The sequence below is a fragment of the Microchirus variegatus genome, assembly GCF_963457635.1.
Source record: "Microchirus variegatus genome assembly, chromosome: 19".
NCBI classification, from domain to species: domain Eukaryota; kingdom Metazoa; phylum Chordata; class Actinopteri; order Pleuronectiformes; family Soleidae; genus Microchirus; species Microchirus variegatus.
The window spans coordinates 4602825-4622835 of NC_139820.1; the positions used below are offsets into that span (position 1 = coordinate 4602825).

At 42.2% G+C, this 20011-nt stretch overlaps 1 protein-coding gene across 2 annotated transcripts in view; it reads right to left on the reverse strand.

Moving 5' to 3' along the window:
- Window positions 1-2632: 2632 nt before the first annotated feature.
- The window catches only part of rptor (regulatory associated protein of MTOR, complex 1), a 198889-nt gene continuing 181510 nt past the window's right edge, over window positions 2633-20011 (reverse strand). For both annotated transcript variants that reach the window (XM_083905920.1, XM_083905919.1), the window contains 6 exons: window positions 11400-11506; window positions 8514-8641; window positions 6621-6707; window positions 6389-6505; window positions 4897-5026; window positions 2633-2931 (listed from right to left, as the gene is read on the reverse strand). In XM_083905920.1, coding sequence (XP_083762046.1) covers window positions 2863-2931; window positions 4897-5026; window positions 6389-6505; window positions 6621-6707; window positions 8514-8641; window positions 11400-11506 — 638 coding nt within the window. In that variant the 3' untranslated portion in view covers window positions 2633-2862. The remainder of the gene's footprint in view (window positions 2932-4896; window positions 5027-6388; window positions 6506-6620; window positions 6708-8513; window positions 8642-11399; window positions 11507-20011) is intronic.

Here is a 20011-nt window from a genome sequence, read left to right on the forward strand (position 1 = left end):
GGGCGGGGACAGACCCCAAGGTGGCGCACACACAACCTCAGCCACTCAGTGGCGGCGGTTTATCACCCGCAGCAGCTATCGGCTTGGCTTAATTTGACAGGAAGTGAGTGTTGTTTCCTCAGGATGTTCACGCCAGCCCGACTCTCCGCTGCTGTGGAATGTTCTCCTCCGTCTCCTCCTCCTCCTCCTCCTCCTCCTCCTCCTCCTCCTGCTCCAGTCGTCACAATAACAACACCGTGGTGCAGCGGTCGGGCAGTTGACCTCTGACCTCTGCTGCGAGCAGGTAGAGAAGAAGAAGACGACGCCGTGCGGCGACCTTTGTGTGCGTGGACACATGGGAGTTTCCCCGAGGTGGAAGAGCTCAAAAACTGACATTTGCTCTCACTGACATTAATCTGACACATGTGGGCGGAGCTATTGTCACACTTCACCCAATTGGCTCCTATTGGACGATCGCAGCTGTCAATCACGCTGGTGTCCACTCACACTTTTTTTATTGAACATACAGTAACTCCTCAGGAAAATGTTTACTGACGTTATCAATGGTTTCCCCATTTTTTGCAACCTGCAGTCGCCCCCTAGTGGCCATTCGGTTTATACAGTGTATGTTCTTTGTCATATGGAGTAAAAAAAAACATAAAATATTCACGTTAACGAAGCTGTAAAATCAGGTAAAATCAAAATAAACTAGTGCTAGGTTAACGCACGGCGCGTCTCCATGACGACTGACTGGAAAAAGACGCGCGACGTCACGTTTACGTGTGGCGACAACGGAGTCCGGGCACCATTTAGCAGTTAGCGCCTTTAGCTGCGTTAGCTCGTTTAGCGCCCGTTAGCACGCCTACAGACGACCTGGAAGCTTACCTGTGTACTTTGTATGTGTGTACTTTGTATTAGCGCTACTTTAGAGACTCGTTTGAACAATCGGGAGTCACGTAAACATGACGTCACACTCGTCTTTTTCCAGTCGGTCGTCATGGAAACGCGCCGTACGTTAACGTTGACGCAGCTAAGCGCCGTTATCGCGTCAATGTGCCCAGCACTAGTTTTAACGATTACAAAAACTCTATTTTTTTCATTTAACACAAGTATCAATTATCAACCCAGTCAATCATTAATCAGCGTACTCCTACTCATACTAGATTACATACTAGGCCTTTAAATTTAGATGCAAAGTGATGACGATTGAGGCAAAGAACTGACAGTTTGGTGCTGTATTTGGTTTATTTCACAGATTCCACCTCCTGTTTCATAAACCACAGTCAACAAAAGCAGTCAAAAAGTCACAGAGACAAATCTGATTGTTTTTTTTCCCGTTCGCGCTACGTCGTCAAAGTCTCTTATCTTCTTCTTCTTCTTTGTTGTTGTTGTTGTTGTAGTATTTTTTTAATTCTCCCGATCTAAAATCTTAAAACTCAAAGCAGGAGCTGCTGAGAGATGATGAATGTGTGTCTGAGCAAAAAAACAAAAACAAAAACAAACAAAAAAAGTCACAGCAGGAGCTGAATGGGGACGTCTGATGCTCTTTCTGCCACTTTGCAGAAGAGAAGGGAAACAAATGGCAGCAAGAATTAAAATTAAACAACAAAAATTAAAAAAAGGGGGGAAAAAATCTAAATAAGCAAAAGCTCGATGGAGATTCTGCACAAAAACTGGTAATTAAACCAAAACAGAACGTTTAAAGAAGTAGAAACGGACTGAGAGGCAGCAGGTGAAGCTCTGAAGGTGTGTTTCTCGTGGACGCGTCTGTCTTTTCTTTGTTTTTTGTTTTTTTAAAGCAAAATAATCTTCATTTCACACCTGACGATTACACACGAACAAGGTAAAATAAAATTTGACCTCCAATCGCTAAACGTGTGGAACCGCCGGTTTACTTTGCGAGGATGGAAGAAGGGATGCTTTGTATTGCTGTGTCGCGGCCACCAGGGGGCACTGTCGGTCACGGGATCCTGGTTCGGGTTTTTATCGACGTCTGCGTTCACGCGGAGCGTCGTTTTTATTGCTGCGGGCGACTGACTTTTCCCTCGTCTTCGTGTCCTCGGAGGCTTTTTCCCCCTCGTCGCAGGTAAGCGATGAAGTTTAAAATGGAGGAAAAAAACGACAAAACGACAAAAAAGGGATTGTGTTTGGCACGCCGGGGGGTCAGGGAATCAGGAAGGAGCGGCTCCAAGGATGGGAGGCAAGGCTGTGACGTAATCACACACACACGCACACACACACACACACACACACACATGCACAAACACACACTCTCCATGTCCAGCATCTCCTCGCAAAACTCGGCGTGGTTTGGTCGAGAGTCGGGACGTTAAAACAAAAGTCTTTCTAAACACAAACGTCGCCGTCCAGCGGAGGTGGTCCTTCCCTCGGCGGCGAAAACGACGAAGAGGAGGAGGAGGAGGAGGAGCCTCAGTGGTTTGGTACCACTTCCTTTATAATAGATCCTGTCGTCTCTTCACTACATTAAATATACACACTCCTGCTCCTGCTGCACTCAGCCAAGTCTACAATCATCAGCTTCATAATAAGAATATGATTAAACAATGAGAATAATAATAATTATATATATATATATATGTATATATATATACATATATATGTGTATATATATATATGTGTGTGTGTAGTCGTAGCAGTTTTTTTTTTTTTTTGTCAGCAGCCATCACTAGAACATTCAGGGTGGTAAATTGCATATGTACAAAAGAAAAATATATCATTTACATCCAAGAGCTTGAGGCTCCGGGGGTTCACAAGTCATACGTGGCGGTGGTGGTTGAGGCGGGAAAGTGAAGGAAGAAGGGAGGGAGGGAAGGAGGGAAGGAGGGAAGGAAGGAGGGAAGGAGGTGTGATGATGCTGGTGTGTTATCTGAGTCTCTTCTCCGCTGAGTAGATGGACATGTAGTAGTCGTTGCTGCCGACGGCCAAGTGTGGCTGAAAAGGAGACGGAGAGGAAGAAGTCAGGTGAGCGCAGGAAATGGCAAAACTTAGGACATAGGAACCATTTATTGGTGACATGTTTCCATGACTATCAACCGGGAAAAAGACGCGCGCGACGTCATGTTTACGCGACTCCCGATAGTTAAAATGAATCGCTAAAGTAACGCTAAACTTCCAGTTCGACTGTAGGCGGGCTAACGGCGCTAAAGGAGCTAACGCAGCTAAAGGAGCTAACAGGTAAACGGCGCCTGGACTCCGGTGCCGTGGCGCGTAAACATGACGTCATGCACGACTTTTTTACAGTCAGACATCATTGAAACGTGTCATGCGTTAGCGTCGACACTGTTAGCGCGCTAACATGCCCAGCACTAAAATAAACATTAATTAACAAAAACTTTTTATTTTTTATTCCATCATGATATCTCGATAGAAATATTGGTGACGATAGATCGTTCACAGAACAATTTGTTATAACTGCTACTCAGTGCTAGCGCCCAAAGCGTGGAAACTGTTAAATCTCATCTTAAAACTCACTTTTACTCTTTGACTTTTAACCCAGCATGAGAATTGTATGGTCTCTGTCCGTGTATTTCACTTTTCTAGGTTCTATGTACAGTACTATGGCAACCGTGTGTGCTTTTTCAAATGTGCTGAATAAATAAAGTGGATTGGATAAGAGAGCAGAACGTCTCAACTTTAGCAAACACGGTAGAGCAAGTCGAGAGTCTCCTACTTAAAGAAAACAATCCATTCTTTACTCCCTTCACAAACGCGGCAGCAAATCTAATCAGCTCTTAACAGCCTCCTAATGGAGCCATAGAAAGTTAGCCCGAGCTAACTTCACTGGCAGCGCGCTAAAGCAAAACACATTAGAGCCCGAGCAGACATGCTAATGCGTTTGCTGCTTGAAATGCCGGGAAAAGTCAGTGCTTCATATTAAAGTTGAGAAACTTTTCTTTGCGTGTGTGTGAAATAACTCAGTTTAGCTAGCTACGGTTTGGTTTGAAATGATAAATCAGACAATATTCACTAAAAAGGAAACACAAATGACCTTAAACCTTCTTTTTTTGTCTTAATGGAAGATTATCTGATGGCTATGAAATCCAAACAATTTGATTTTACATTTATATAAGGATTCTTATCTTCTTATCTTTGTCTGGTAAGTGCTAGCGTTTAGCCTAACTAGCTGAAAGCTAGAATATCTACAGTTCTACCACAAATTGACTGGTAAAGATTGGTTGTGAAAACTATTGCTAACAACAGTAGCTTCTGACAAACTAAACTGCTGAGATTGAGCTTTGAATCCTACATCATGAGTCACCACTGCGGCTAATGCTAGCTACTGTTTCTCAGACAGTGTGATGACATTAAACCTTCTTTTTTGTCTTAATGGAAGATGATTCTATGGCTATGAAAACCAAACAATTTAATTTTACATTTATATAAGGCTTTTTACCTTTTTTTCTTTGTCTGGTAAGTGCTAGCGTTTAGCCTAAATAGCTGAAAGCTAGAATATCTACAGCTCTACCACGAATTGACTGGTAAAGATTGCGGTTGTGAAAACTATTGCTTACAACTGTAGCTTCTGACAAACTAAACTGCTGTGATTGAGCTTTGAATCCTATATCATCAGTCATGATAATGCTAGGCTAATGCCAGCTACTGTTTCTTAGTCGGTGTGGCCCAGATTTGGCTGCCGTAACCCGATTTGTGCGAGGATCTTGCTACAGTCTTAGCATTTGCTACAGTTTTTGGGGATTTTCAATAAAATAATGTAATAGTAGTTGTAATAGACGAGTGGCGACCAAAACAGAAAGTAGCCGTACTTTTGCACATGCTTAAACAAGACAAAATCCACGTTTTACTAACGATAGACTGAAGAAGAGTTATTATGAAATGTTTTGTAAGTTTAAAACTAAAACGAAGTGTGCGAATAAATGATGATCGGTGTTTGTTTACCCAGTTCGGATGGAAGGCTAAGCAGCTGATGGCTCCGATCCTCTGTCCCATGAAGCCGTCGTAGTATTTTATGTTGCTGATCACGTCGCCGTTAGCGTTGTAGACGGCGATGAACTGGTTCATCGAGCCACTGGAGGAGAGAGAGAGAGAGGGAAGAAACGGAGGGTGAGATGAGGCAGATTCTCAGCTTTCAAACCTGACAGAAATCGTACGGAGGGGATCATTTTCTTCCTCCTCACAGGTAGATGTAAAAGTGCATTGTCCAGATATAGATATATACTTTTCTGTCCGACTCACTTTAAAGCTGGTCAGCAGTCTATAAATCATCTTCCGCGAGTCAGTTCAAAGGTACGCGGAGAAAATCAATATCTGTGCTCCACTTTATTTTTCACTCGGACTTTATTTAGACAAAGAGGCAGAGACAGAGGAGCAGGGACGACGCTCTCGCAGCAATGTGATTTTTTTTACTTATTTTTAACCTGTCCTGTCCTGCACAGGACGAGTCTGTCAGACTCTGCCTGTTGTTTATATTTCTGTTTTTATGTGTTTATAGCTGACAGTGTGAGGTGAGGCCACTGGATCTGACAGTAGGAGGGAGGGTAGGGGAAGACGATGGAAGATGTTTTTACTAGCGCTGGTCAAATTAACGCGTTAATGAAGGTTAACAGCGTAAACGCATGTTAATGCATGACTCGACTGACGACTGACTGGAAAAAGACGCGTGTGAAGTAGCACTAACGTGATGTTGACTTTAAGAAAATATACCCAATTATACTTAATTTTCGTCCGTTTTAAATCCGTCTGTCTGTCCCAAACGTTATCTCCGTCGCTACTCTACATACCTCTGTGTGTCTTTTGCGTTGGTATGGATGTTATGCAATACTTCCTCTAGAGGGCAGTGCTAACGCAGGTTAACGCATGACACGTTTCCATGATGACTGATCAGAAAAATAAACTTGTAACGTCATGTGTACGTTAAAATGAGTATCTAAGCTAACGCAGAACTTTAAAAACAGACGCACACATACGCAGTACACAGGTACGCTAGTTATTTGTAGCGCTGCGTTTCGTTTAATTAACAGACCGCTCCGGTTTGACAGTAGGCGCGCTAACGCCGCTAAAGGAGCTAACGGAGCTAACTGGTAAACGGTGCGTGGACTCCGGTGCCGCGGCACGTAAAACATGACGTCACGCGCATCTTTTTCCGGTCAGTCGTCACGGAAACGAGTCATGCGCTGACGTGCGTTAACGCCGCTAACCGACGTTGACTCGCTAACGTGACCAGTAGTAGTTTTTGCCGTTTTGATGTAGCCATTTCTAAAAAAATACTTGGGCGATCAACTACCCGTCACAACATCAACAACGATTGAAATACAGCAACAATAATAACATTAGCAAACACAAAATGCCTAGCCTACAACAAATGCATCGGTACAAAGTGATTTATGCCAGATTATGCGATTCTAAAGTGAGGGGGCACAATCGAACTCACCAGGCGAACAGGTTTGCCTGTGGGTGGATGTCCAGAGCCGTTAGCCCCTTCACCGTCTGCAGCACGTTGATGGAGTCCGGCGTCCGCGGGTCGAAGAATCGGACGTCTCCGTTAACGCTGGTGGAGAGAAGAGGACGACCGATCAACCGATTATCAGCCACTTATTACATATTTGTACAGTTACGGGAAGTAAAAAAAAAACGTCGAGAGGGAGGAGAAGTGGGGAGCGAACCTGACGCTGATGACGTGTCCGTCCGTCTCCTTCTGTAGATGAGCTTTTACCACCCAGGCTCCGTGCTCCCTGTAGGTCATCACGCGACTGCAGAGACACAAAGAGAGAGCAAAGGTCAGCGAAGGTCACAACCACCTGACATAGGGTTAAAGGTCAGGGGTCAACCTATAGAGACAACCAACCATTCACGCCTACGTTAGAGTCATTTTAGAGTGTCCTGATTAACCTCTGCATGCTTTTGGACTGTTGACTGTTGCTTGTCGGTCCATGGTTCCCAAACTGTGGTACGTGTACAACCAGTGGTACGTGAGCTTCCTTTGGGGGTTCTTGGAGGAAACGCATAAATACTCTTCTCCAGTATAAACTTCGGCAGGGGTGTCAAACTCATTTTTACAGAGGGCCACATCAGCATAATGGTTACCCTCAAATGTAACCAGATATAATGTAAATAAAGGTAACTACTCCGTAAAATATTGCTAAATAACTTTCTATATTTATTATTTATGGTCAACGCACGCCTTATAGCAGCATACACCTATTTTAACACAGATTTTTAAGACCAATTAATCACTCCCGGGCCTTGATTTTGACACGTGTGAACTAGGGTATGTGATTGATTGGAGAGCTCGAGTGGTTTTTGAGAAACACTGGACTTGGTCAAACCGGGATTCGAACGTGGTAACCTTGGTAGCCGGGACACCACCATGTGGCACTGGTAGATACTCAACATTAACAAAAAAAATAAATAAAAATGAACTTTACCATTATGTCACCACTGTGGCAGGAACATAAAAAATACTTTATGTAATACTTAAAATATATTAGAAAAAAAAATAATGAAGCTGTGATTGAAAATCTGATTTTTTTTAATATAAAAAAAAAAATTGAGAAAATGTGAAGTGTTTTAAAATCAATCAAAGTGTGTCTGGTTTCGTTTGACCTTGTCTGGGTGTGTTTTCTTTCTCCGGAGAGGGAGGTTATTAAAAACAAAACACAAAAATCTGTGCGTGTGTGTGTTTGAGACGCTGTAGCGTGTGATGCATGCGAGTGACCACTGGGTGGCAGCATGTAACCACGGCTGCAGAGAAGAAGGCCCGTTGACCTGCTGTCAACATCTCTGTCTTAAAAGCTGCTGCAACTACATTATCCACACAAAGAAATCAATCCCAGCTTTGAAAACAACTATTAAACACATAAAAACAACCTGCTGTGGATATTTTTCAAGAGTCTGCACTGAATTAAGTAAAAATGCACCTCGCTTTACCTGGAACAAAGCGCAAAAATGTCTGAAACTGAAGGATCTGGTCTCATTTAAAGTACTTTTTAATAATTTGAAGGCACAAACATGAATGGATTTGATTAAAAAAAGACAATTATGTGATTGTAAGTAGATTTTTTATGACCTGTATATGTTTACCAAGGACACTCTTGTTTTATTCCTGGTTAAAATACAACGTAAAAAGCAAACAAACAAACAAACTTCTTTCAGGTTGGTACGTTCCGCCTCTCAACATATGTGCTGGGAGATGTAACTCCACGCCTGAGGGGGGAACTATTAAATTAGCTTCGCTTAAAGATTTATGGGTCGCTTCGTAGTATAACTGCTTCGTTTTCCCCTCCTTTGGGGCCGAAATTAAAATAATGTTGAACTAACTGAATGGGTGCCAGTGCCACCAGGGTCCATTAAAAGTGCCTGCAACCACCGAAAGGAAGATTTACAGCGCGTTATGTAATAAATATAGATTAGAGAAGTGAATAATGCAGGAAGCTGGAGGAGTTAATCTCTCCTGTGTGTGTGTGTGTGTGTTCTTAAAGGTACGTCTATATAAATGAGGCAGTTTATATAACGCTGATGATGATGATGATGATGATGATGATGATGAGGGCGTTTACCTTTCGTTAGGACCCATCCTCCTGTCAAAGACGCGCACAGATCCGTCACCCAGACCAGCGGCGATGAGCGATCGCTGCGAGTCGCACGAGAGGCTGGTGACACAGCTGTCTGCTCCTGTTGGGATGTCCTGGGAAACACACACACACACACACACAAACACACACACACAAAGATAGACACAAAAAAATCGTATTTTACAGTCACTGTAAAGCTGAGGTTTCAAACTTGAGGCCCGTGGACCACATGTGGGCCCTCCAAGTGATTTCATTAGACTTAGTATTGAGATATAATGAGTTATATATGTAAGTTTTCTTTAATGAAAAGCGTCATTCATTTTTCAAAATAAAACAAACAAAAAAACTCTTAATTTGATTTTCAAATCAAAATGATTTTTTTTTTTCCATCGAGCGCAAGTTGCATGACCCCGGAAGTTCGCAAATTCGAACTTTACCCCAAAAAGGGTTAGTCATTGCACAGAAAAATGTGTTACTAACCACCTTATTACACTTTTATTTCTGTGTTTAAAAATTATTTTTAAGGTTTCAGACCATGTAAAAGTCAGGTACTCGCCTCCTCACGCTTTAGTGGGAACCAAAGCCCTTGAATATCACTGTTCATCAGTTTTCACACAAAAAATAAAAACGTAAACATACCGTTTTTAAACTTAAACAAATCTTCTCTGGTCTTCATTTAACTATTAATTTGGATTTCAAAATAATAATTAAAAAAAACATGGATAAGGAGTGTTTTCCTATTTTCGATTTTTTTTTTCCATCTAACGCAAGTTATGTGACCTGGAAGTTGCCAGTAAAGTCAGAAAAATAATCACAGACACAAACTTTACCCCAAAAAAGTGACTTTTATATGTCAATGCACAGAAAAATATGTTACTAACCACCTTATAACATTTTTTTCCCCCGTGTTTAAAAATGTAAAAGTCAGTTTCTAGCCTCCTCTCGCTTTAGTGGGAACCAAAGTCCTTAAACATCACTGTTCATCAGTTTTCGCACAACATATAAAAACGTAAACACACTGTTTTTAAACTTAAACCAACCACTTAAAGCATATAGTCGTAGAAGAGTTGGCGTCCACTCTGTTAGCGCGCTGCCACTCACATTTTCTGGCCTACTCGCTTTAGTGGGAACCAAAGTCGGCAAACGTATCAATGTACTTGATCAACTTGATCATTATCAACAAACGTGGACAGAAGCGTCATTTTTCACCATTTTGGCGCCAGGTTAACGACATACTGTGCACAAGTGGACTCTGTCCTGCTCTCTGTCTCCCTCTGTCCTCTATCAGTGGTACTGCAGCCCGCTTGCTCTTATTATATTCCTGATTATTAGGGGAATTTTTAAAATAAAGTGTCAAAGCTTTTCTGAAATCCTGAACAGAAGACTGAAGAGAAACTGTTTTCTATCATATTTAATGTGTGAAGAGGACTTCTAATACTAATAGAAAAAAAAATGAACCCCATCAAGGTAAGACTGTCGTTACAACACTAATTTCACATTAAACCTCCTTGTTAATCATCCATCATGTGCTCTGCTGGCTGCCGGCTCATTTGCAGCTGGACGCGGCATCAATATGCAGCCACAGGCGAGGCTGGCCCATTTGTCTCTGGATTAAGTCCATCCATCAAGACAATGATTAGCTCACTGAGGACCATTAGGTGAGTGGAAACAAAGGAAGAAGAAGAAGAGATATAAAAAGAAAAAAAACACACACTAATCCACAGTCTGGATCTGATACTGAGTTCCATTATTTTATAAAAAACAAAGTGGACACATTAGGCTGACGAGTTACAGACCAGACACACACACACACACCTAGCATTCCCTAACCCCTAACCACCAATCCATCCATTTCCTACCACATTACCCTCCACATGACGGCTTCAGGTGAAGCTGGAGCCCTAACCTTAAGCATCGCAACTAAATACTCGACCCTTAACCCAAACCCTATTCTAACCCTAACCCTAAAACCAAGTCTTAACCATCGCAACTAAATACTTGACCCTTAACCCTAAACCCTATCCTAACCCTAAAACCAAGCATTAACTATCACATCTAAATACTTGACCCTTAACCCAAACCCTATTCTAACCCTAACCCTAAAACCAAGCATTAACCATCGCAACTAAATACTTGACCCTTAACCTAAACCCTATCCTAACCCTAAAACCAAGTCTTAACCATCCAACTAAATACTGGGCCCTTGACCCAAACCCTAGTCTAACCCTAACCCTAACCCTAAAACCAAGTCATAACAATCAACAGCATTTTAAGGTTTGACAGAAGGTGAGGACCAGCCAAAATTAGTGACATCTAGTGGTGAGACAGCAGATTGCAACAACTACAGGGGCACTCACATATGAGAAAGGATGTCACTGTCCTGTTTCTAAGGTTTTCCGTAGATTTTACAGTGTTCATACACCAAGATAAACCTTCTAATGGGCGATATATCACATTTCTGTCAAACTCTCCTGAATGTTACAAACTGGACCTTTAAGAACCCCAAAGAAAGGCAGAAAAATGGTGTTTCTCAAAACCAAGGACGTCAAGTTCCTTGGTAAGAGTGAATCCTCGCAGGTAAAACTCCGTCCTCGCACTCTGGGAACGCACACGTTTAAAAACACGCCTGTGCCAAGGATCGTTTGTGCTGCACTGAGGATTCTACACAACACGCATCTCTGCAGAATTAGAAGCATCCTTCACGCCGAGACTGGCCTTCAGTCCGACGACGTAGCATCCTTGAAATTCAGGTATTTTGGGATCTTTTCTACTTTTCTAACACGTATAATCCCCCCCCCCCATCTTACCAAGCTATAAACCATCTGCTGTTTCTAAAAGATAAATGAGGTGAAGCATCAGGAGAGTCGGTACCTGGACTTTCATCTCCCGGTCAGTGTCCCAGATCCTGATGACTCGCACGTCTCCGGACGTCATGAGGAGGCCGGTCTCCTGCTCCCAGTCCACGACCATCCCGGCACCTACGTCAAAGCACGACACGGCAGTTATTAAACCGAGGTACGAACACGTGGACGCCGCATTAAAAAATATCATTACACGGATTCACACGGCGCAGCACTAAAGTCTGTGGCCACCGCTAGATTTGAGGTTTTAATAAAGCTTCAATAACCATAAATGTAATTGTTTCTCAATCGCTGTTTGATTCGGAAAAAAAATTGAGGGAATATATATTCAGCAAATTAGGCCTGGCCTTATCTTATTCAGTAAATGTATTGTTTTCAAAGAAATGCTGCCTTTTGTGCTCCATTTCATGCATTAATAGTTATTTTATGGACCTTGGCTCTCCGTAACAACAGCAGTGCTTTTATTATTTAGTTTTCAAAGCAAACATATGTCAGTTTATTGTCAACTCTCACAACAGAATCTCGTTGAATCGGTTCATATTTGGTCAGAAAGAGCTTTTTGGGACGAAAAGCAAAACATTTAATGAGATTTAAATAATCTGCCCGAACCAGATACTGATGCTGGCGGGCCAGTTTTGGACCACGGGCCACCAGTTGATGACCACTGTTCTACACTAGCTCTTTGAACCCTGAATTAATGTCATTATTAGCAACATGTTGAATTCAGCTAGGGCTGCAACTAACGATTATTCCCAAAATTGATTAATCTGCCGATGTATCGCGTAATCGGTAATAAATAGTCCTAGGTTGGAAATGATGTTCTCAAATGTCTTGTTTTGTATCAGAAAAATCTGAGAAAACGTTCAAAAAACACTCAAACCTATTAATTAATAATTGATTTTATTGAATAGTCGTTGAAGCCCTACATGATATATCATAAACTAGATAGTTTTGGAGTATCTCAGAATCGCGCTGTATCATCATAATCATGGACAAAATCGTTTCGATGCGATGGAGATGGTCGCCCTCCACTGGCCAACAGCAGATACTGCAGGTTCTGGCAAACTAACCCTGGAGGTTTCTCTGGCGTCTACGACTCTGGCCGTGAGACAGAGCGACAAGAGCTGATCGGTTTACCATGTGCGCCAATGAAAAGCCGTACCAGGGCATATTATTTCTCTTGTGTTAATGCAGCCACTGTGGGCCAAATGTTATTAAGTTTATCATTTGGAGACTTCTGAGGACAGAAGACATTGGCTGGAAACCCTGCTAATATAGAAGACAATCTCATCGTACGAGTATGGAGTTAGAATTCTGCATCAGAAAAGCTCGTGGCGACCTCAGACTCTGGCACAGTGCTGAACATCTGGACTGACATAAATAAATAATAAATAAATAAGGAAACGCAACAGAAGGCAGTTATTTGACTTGTTGTTGGCACGGTTTAAAACTTGAAAAAGCCTTAAATAATAGATTCCTGGGAACCGTTTGTAAACACAATATGAGCTGGTATTAATTAGGTGTTTTTTTTTTTTTTTTCATTTAAACGGAGCAAATTGAATCTGTAAATGAAACTTCACACCACGTACACAAACACAGCTGTGAGACACACACGGAGCATGTGTTGGCCTCCCCCCCCCCACCCCACACACACACACACACACACACACACTAATATGCACCACACAATCTGCTGAAAGGCTCCCACTGCCACATGTCAGCGAGTCAAATCAAGGCTCGGTTCCTGCATCGCTGCGCAACTAATGAACGCGGCAACAAAAGACACCCTGCAGGAGCGCAAACTCATCTCCTCCGGAGACGGTGGGAGACTCTTCGTGTCGAGTTTTCCATTGAAAACCCACATCCTTTTTTCGAGTGCATAAATGACAACTTTTGTACGTTGCGTCCGGCTTCCTGACCCCCGGGAAAAATGCAAACTCTGAACTCCTGGAACTGAGCCCGTCACAGCGAAGGGAGAAGCTCACAGCGAGCGAGGAAAGAGGCTGAAGACAGCGAGAGTGTCCTCCTCATGTGTTGGCAGTGACAGTCAGAATCAAGTGAGCAGTGCCATCTCAGCCACACTTGGCCTGCTGGCTCACTGATGCCTGGCAGAGGCCTGTGGCTGCAGCCTGGAGGCGTCGGCGGGCTTCAAGTCAGCTGCTTGTCAAGACTTGTTCAACTGCGTCCGAGAGACGACGCTTTTCTCCTTTTCCTGACGTTGGAAAAACAGATCAATTGAGAAGAAAGACAACGTCCACGGCGAGTATCAGAGACGGATATAAAGTTGTCTTTAAAGTTTACTTTTCGCCTTTTGCCTTTGGCCTCGTTCAGAACCTGGAGTGAACGTCGTAGACATTTACATGAAGTTCAACTTAAAGCAGATTTTAAACATATGTAATCCTGTCATAGCTCTTTTCCACTACACGGTTCCAGCGCTACACGAATCCACTCCACGTTTTCTTGGCTTTTCCGGCCATCAACTGCGTCAACATTAACGCATGATGCGTTTCCATGACGACTGACCGCAAAAAGATGTGCGTGACGTCATGTTTACGCGCCTCCGGATTGTTAAAATTAGTCTGTTTGAAGGTGATCGACAAGTTCGCTCAAATAGATCGACATTGGTGCGAAATCGCCAAAATGGCGGCCTTCCTGTAGGATTCACGGGTCAAGTCATCGTCCACTTTTTTGACCGTCCCAACCCAATGAAGGTGTGTACCAAGTTACGTTTACGCTCGTTAAACCCAAACAGCAAATGACATAATGGAAGCTTTTTTGCGTTAGTTTTTAGCCCCTCCCACTTCCAATTTTCGCACGTGACTCCCGATTGTTAGACCGAGTCTCGCTAAAGTAACGCTAAACTTTAAAAACAGAGGCACACACACACAGTAGACAGGGAGGCTCCAGTTCCACTGTAGGCGCGCTAGCGGCGCTAAAGGAGCTAACGCAGCTAACGGAGCTAGCTGGCAAACGGTGCCGTAGCACGTAAACATGACGTCACACGCGTGTCTTTGTCCGGTCAGTCGTCATGGAAACGCGTCTTGCCCAGCACTACTTTTTCCATTACCCGATACTGAAATGTGACGTCGACGGACTGCCAGCTACCGATTGGTCAGAGTGTCGTCACTGGAAGAGTCGTGAGGGCAACATCCAACTCGAGAATCAAAGCGAAAAAATTTCCGAACTGTAGATAAGTTAAAAATACTTCAAAATCCTGAAAACATGCTTTAATCTCCAACAATTAGCAAATAAAATGTCTAAAATGTCAATATTTAACAGCAGAGTCTGGTGTTCAGTGGTTTTTCAGTTAAGTGACTTTACTGCTCAGAGCGTCACTAGCTTGATTTAGATTCAATTTACTATCGCATGTATACATTGACCAGCATTTCATACATCGACGCACCATGTCAACTGCTCTCTGCTGCCATCCAGTGGCGTTAATCACACCGTACCTCAGCAGGAGTTATTGTGTCAAGACTACCATCACAGCATTTGTTGCCATATCGCTTTTTGTAGTTTTGAATATTGGCAAAAATCACTTAAAACGACTTTACCACCTTCATTCTGATGCTCAGTTTGAACTTCACCAGAACGTTTACGCCCCTTAATGGGTTAGATTACTACCACGTGATTTGATATTTAGACATTTGTGCAGATGCACTAAAAGAAGTGGGTAAAAAAGCACGACGTGATGACTTCACTCGTCTCGAAGACCAACCCTGAACACTACCTGGTGTCATATCTGATGCTTTCCCACTCCCTTTCTCTCCCTGCGCTTCCTCTGTGAGTCACAGCTAAAGCTAAGTATAACTTATCCCTGAGCCCACGTGTCACTGTGTGGCTGGGATTTCTTCTTCTTTTTGTCTATATTGTCCCACAGTTGTCAGGAGATCCACAGATGCGCCGCGCGGCGAATCCTCGGCTGTGACGCCATCCGGGGGCCCACTCATGAGTCGCAATGTGTCGTGCTGGTGTTAGTGTGGGCATATGTGTGTGTGTGTGTGTGTGTGTGAGGAGGGGGGGATAGCACGCAGGGAAAACCATTTCACAGGGCTGCGTCTGCTCATTTCAGAGGCTGCGAGGAAGCGATGAGGCATTCCCTTTGAAGCCGGCAGCTCAGTGATGATGATCTGGGTTGCAATGAAAGAGGCAGAGAATGGGATATTTCCCCAACTCCCTGAAGCAGCGAATTCCACCCCCCCCCCCCCCCCCCCGCGCGTTAAAATAAGCAACACGTATCGCAAAACCCTCCAAAGAATAAGAGGTTTTCTTTCACCATTTTAATGCATCTATCTTACGGTTTCCTCCGAGGTTCTTTTGTGAGAATTTTGCACGGTAAATCCAAACATCGAGTCACCGACGCATTCAGACAAGTCGACGCGGTCAAGACGATCTGCTGAAGTTCAAACCGAGCATCACCGATTGAACATCTGAGGGTTTCAGAAACCGCTGATCACACCCAACAATCATCTTTTTGCAGAGAACAGTCCGAAAAAGAGAAAATATCCAGTGAGCATCAGTTCTCTGCAAGGAAATGCCCTGTTGATGCCAGAGGTCAGAGGAGAAACGACCAGTTTGAGATGTTCGACGAGCAACAATCGCCTAAATAATCACTTGTGAGGACCAGGGTCTGCAGATGACACCACATGTGAACCCTTGAACCAGATGAGCTTCAAAAACCATTCAAAAAAGCATTGAAAGTAATTGTTATGTCCCAGTTTCTCCTGAAGTATTCACCCTAAAGCTACTAAATGTCTTAAAAATCAGATTAGCGCTAGCTAAGAGAATATGGGGTGATTAGCATTCTGGGGCTAACCATTTTAGCCGTCTAAAATCTGTGTCCATCACATCCCATCATGCCTCATTGGCTCTGTCCTAATGTCGCGTTCCATTTGTAGTCGGAACTCGGAATTTCCATGGTCGAGTCGCATTCGCACTGAACTTGGATTTCCAAAGAAGGAACTCACGTAGAGAGCGTTTTTATCGGATGGTATTGCTAACGATGGCTAGCCCGAGAAACGTTTGCGTTTCCGACTTCTCACCTGTAACTCGATGAGAAGCTTCAATCCATATTCTTCCCCCAGTTTCATCATCCTCCTCCTCCTCCTCTTCCACCCCCTGCAGTGACGTTCCCGCCCAGTTTGTGAATCACCATCCAGGTCTCACTTCATCCCAGATCTTTCCCTCGTGATCTCCAAAGCCTTTGTTCTCCACTTCAGGTGACTAAATCCCTTTCCCGGCTCCGATCAAAAACTGTTTGAAGGGAACGTTCGGGGAAACGTCTGAGCTCACGGATCCGCGACCCTAAACCTGACCCGTCGGCTTCACCTCCCGCGGTCGTCAACACTGGACAAATCCAGCTGTAGTGGGAAAAAAAAGCTGCAGTAACGTGGGTTTTCAGTTACCCACACAGAAATCAATGCACACACGGAGAGATGTGAGAACGCAGAGGACGAGCAAACGAGTGTGGGCAATGTTTAAGTCTGCGTACAAGTACACAGGTACGCGTTTTAAAACTGCACTGTGTAACTTTTGTTGTTATTGATGTTTTCTTTTCTGTTTCTGTTTTCAAGAACACAAACCATGTTACATCCATCTGTAAATGCAAGGAACGTCTGTCTGAGTGTTAATGGCGTGTTAATGGTGTCTAACAGTTTGCTCGACAGGCTTCAAAACTTGGCAGACGACTCACTCAGGGCACCGGTGTGTGCGGTGTCCACTTTGACGTCGTTTGGATAAGAAATGCAAGAGATATCGGCAGAAATGGGGAAGATTTATCGCTTAAAAAGCGGCAGTTTTTAACTTACAGAAGGTTTTATTACGTGCACCCCCGACAGGTCATGTGACTCACTAACGACTCCCCCACTTCCATAACGAAAATAAAATATAGGAAACTAATAATTTCAGCTAGAAAAAACACCTATAATCTCTAAACAAAACAAATATAATAAATTAAGAAAAAATACTGAGCAAAATTATATATTTGGACAAAGACGCACATTTTTGTCATTTTGCCTCCGTAAACCACCACTACAAATTTTAAATGAAACAATCAATGAGTGATGTATACACATATATGTGTAATATACACACATATATATATATACACATATACACACACATATATACATATATACATACATACATATACATACATACATACATACATACATATATATATACATATATACATACAAACATAAATATATTGTACATATATACATACATACATATGTATACATATATACATACATACATATGTATACATATATACATACATACATATGTATACATATATACATACATACATATGTATACATATATACATACATACATATGTATACATATATACATACATACATATGTATACATACATACATATGTATACATACATACATATGTATACATACATACATATGTATACATACATACATACATACATACATACATATGTATACATACATACATACATACATATGTATACATACATACATATGTATACATACATACACACATACATATGTATACATACATACACATGTATACATACATACACACATACACACATACATATGTATACATACATACACACATATACATACACATACACATATATATGCGTGTCTGTACTGCTTTTCTTCATGTAAATATAAACTGCCAGTTAGAGCCAATAAAATAATTGTTTGCATAAAAACAGCTCAGTTTGTATTGACACTTTACTCTGTCCTGTTTTGACACAAAAAGAAGAATCAACTTCCTGTGCGCAGCGCGGGAATGTCACCCGGGGGCGAGGGACGTGAGCTCTGAACATCCCAAACTGTGCTGAGGCAAAACAAAGAGTTTATATTAATTATTATATTATATTAAGCGGCATCTTTGGGTGTCGTCTCTGTTTTTCCAACTGTTCTTCCTTATATTTTTATGAACGATAATGACACTGTGAACCAAAATGGCTCCTCAAAATGGCTAAGCAGAAACAGCTGAGCTCGTCAGCAGCTTTAACTCCACCTACTGTAGCGGCGCGATGAGGCGATCTTTAATTTGTGACAAATCTGTTTATGTCTTTTGTCTCAATCGTCTCTGGAGGAGCCTCCATGTTTATTCTGCACCATTATCTTCAGTGATGGACCGACTCTCCCACACACTGCAGCTCATTAAACCTCTTTGTGCTTCTTCTCTCCCTCAGCATCATTATTTCTTCTTCTTCTTCTTCTCTCCCTCTCTTACTGTTTGCTTTGAAACGCTCCTCCAGGACTCATAACCCATCTCCAGGTTTACCAGGTCTAACTAGGTCTCAGCTCTCTCTGACTGACAGGGCACGTTGACCCCCGTGATGGCATTTGTTTGACCTTTGCAGGTTAAAAAAAAAGGGGGGAGAACGGGGTTTGAACCTTGTGAAAAGAGCAATAACCTGCGTGATATTAGCTTTTGTTGACCCGATTAGTTCAGACAGGAGACATCAATTACTCAAATGAGCTTAAATAATCCATAAAGAGTTGAAAATGACCTGAGGGAATCCATTAAACTGGACTGAAACGTCATCACTGAGAACATAATCCTGCTATTAACGTGTATTAAAAGGTCGGGGTTTTTTGCTATCGGAAAAACTCCAACACGTCAAAGTCAAGGAAGCCGGCGAATCTGCGTTTTTGACACTAGAGAGTTGGGAAAAAAACTGCCTGTATACAAGTTTCCATGTATTTTTTGGCCTGTTTTTTTGGACATTGAGACAAAAACTCAAATAAATGTCATTTCACACTGTTCAAATGTCAAGTTTAACACGTAAAAACCTGGTGTTTGTGTACAACTACAGTGTTTCTTCACATTAAAACTTCATTTTAAATTGTTAAAGGTTGCATTATGTAATAAATCTAAATCAACTAGCAGTAAAATCCTCCTAATATGTCACAGAGACTCAGGAATAATGTTCATATAACAAACTGAACTCACCAACAACAACAGTGCAGACAAAATATTTGCATTAAAAAAAAATATTTTGCAGACTGCAAATCATGTGGCGCCACCTACCACCGTTTACCAATCATCGCAGTCAGTAGAGTCTCAGCTGCCGAGCAACCACGGGTTGCCAGTTATGTCAGAAAATGGAACCTAAAAGACTTCAGTGTTTTGAATTTGAATGCAGTAACCGTTTTTGGCCACATTCTTACATATGGCGCCTTTAATACACTATTTTAACATGAAATCATTGAAAAAGGCATGAAAGCACTTAGTTACAGGATATTTTCTGGCTCTATTATGGTAAAAAAAATACAAATTAATTAAAAAAATCAACTCCGTCAAATAAACCTTTTTGATGGTAAAAATAAAGTTTGAGCATTTGTCAAGTGTCTGAGAAGAACCTACATTAATAAGTAATAAAAACGATTAATAATAAACAGTTATTGGAAAATGTGGAAATCCATCCGTATTAAAACAAGTCCGGGAATTCTTTTGGTCTAAATCTCAGATCTACTTTTTAGACTTTAGGTGTGAATCGTTTCTTTTTAAGTGACTTGACACCAAACGTGTGATTTCTGACGACGACCACATTGTAGTAAAAGTTCCCGACGACAGAAGTGTCCGGACCCCCCAACTCTCCACTAAGTCCCCGGTCCTGAATTC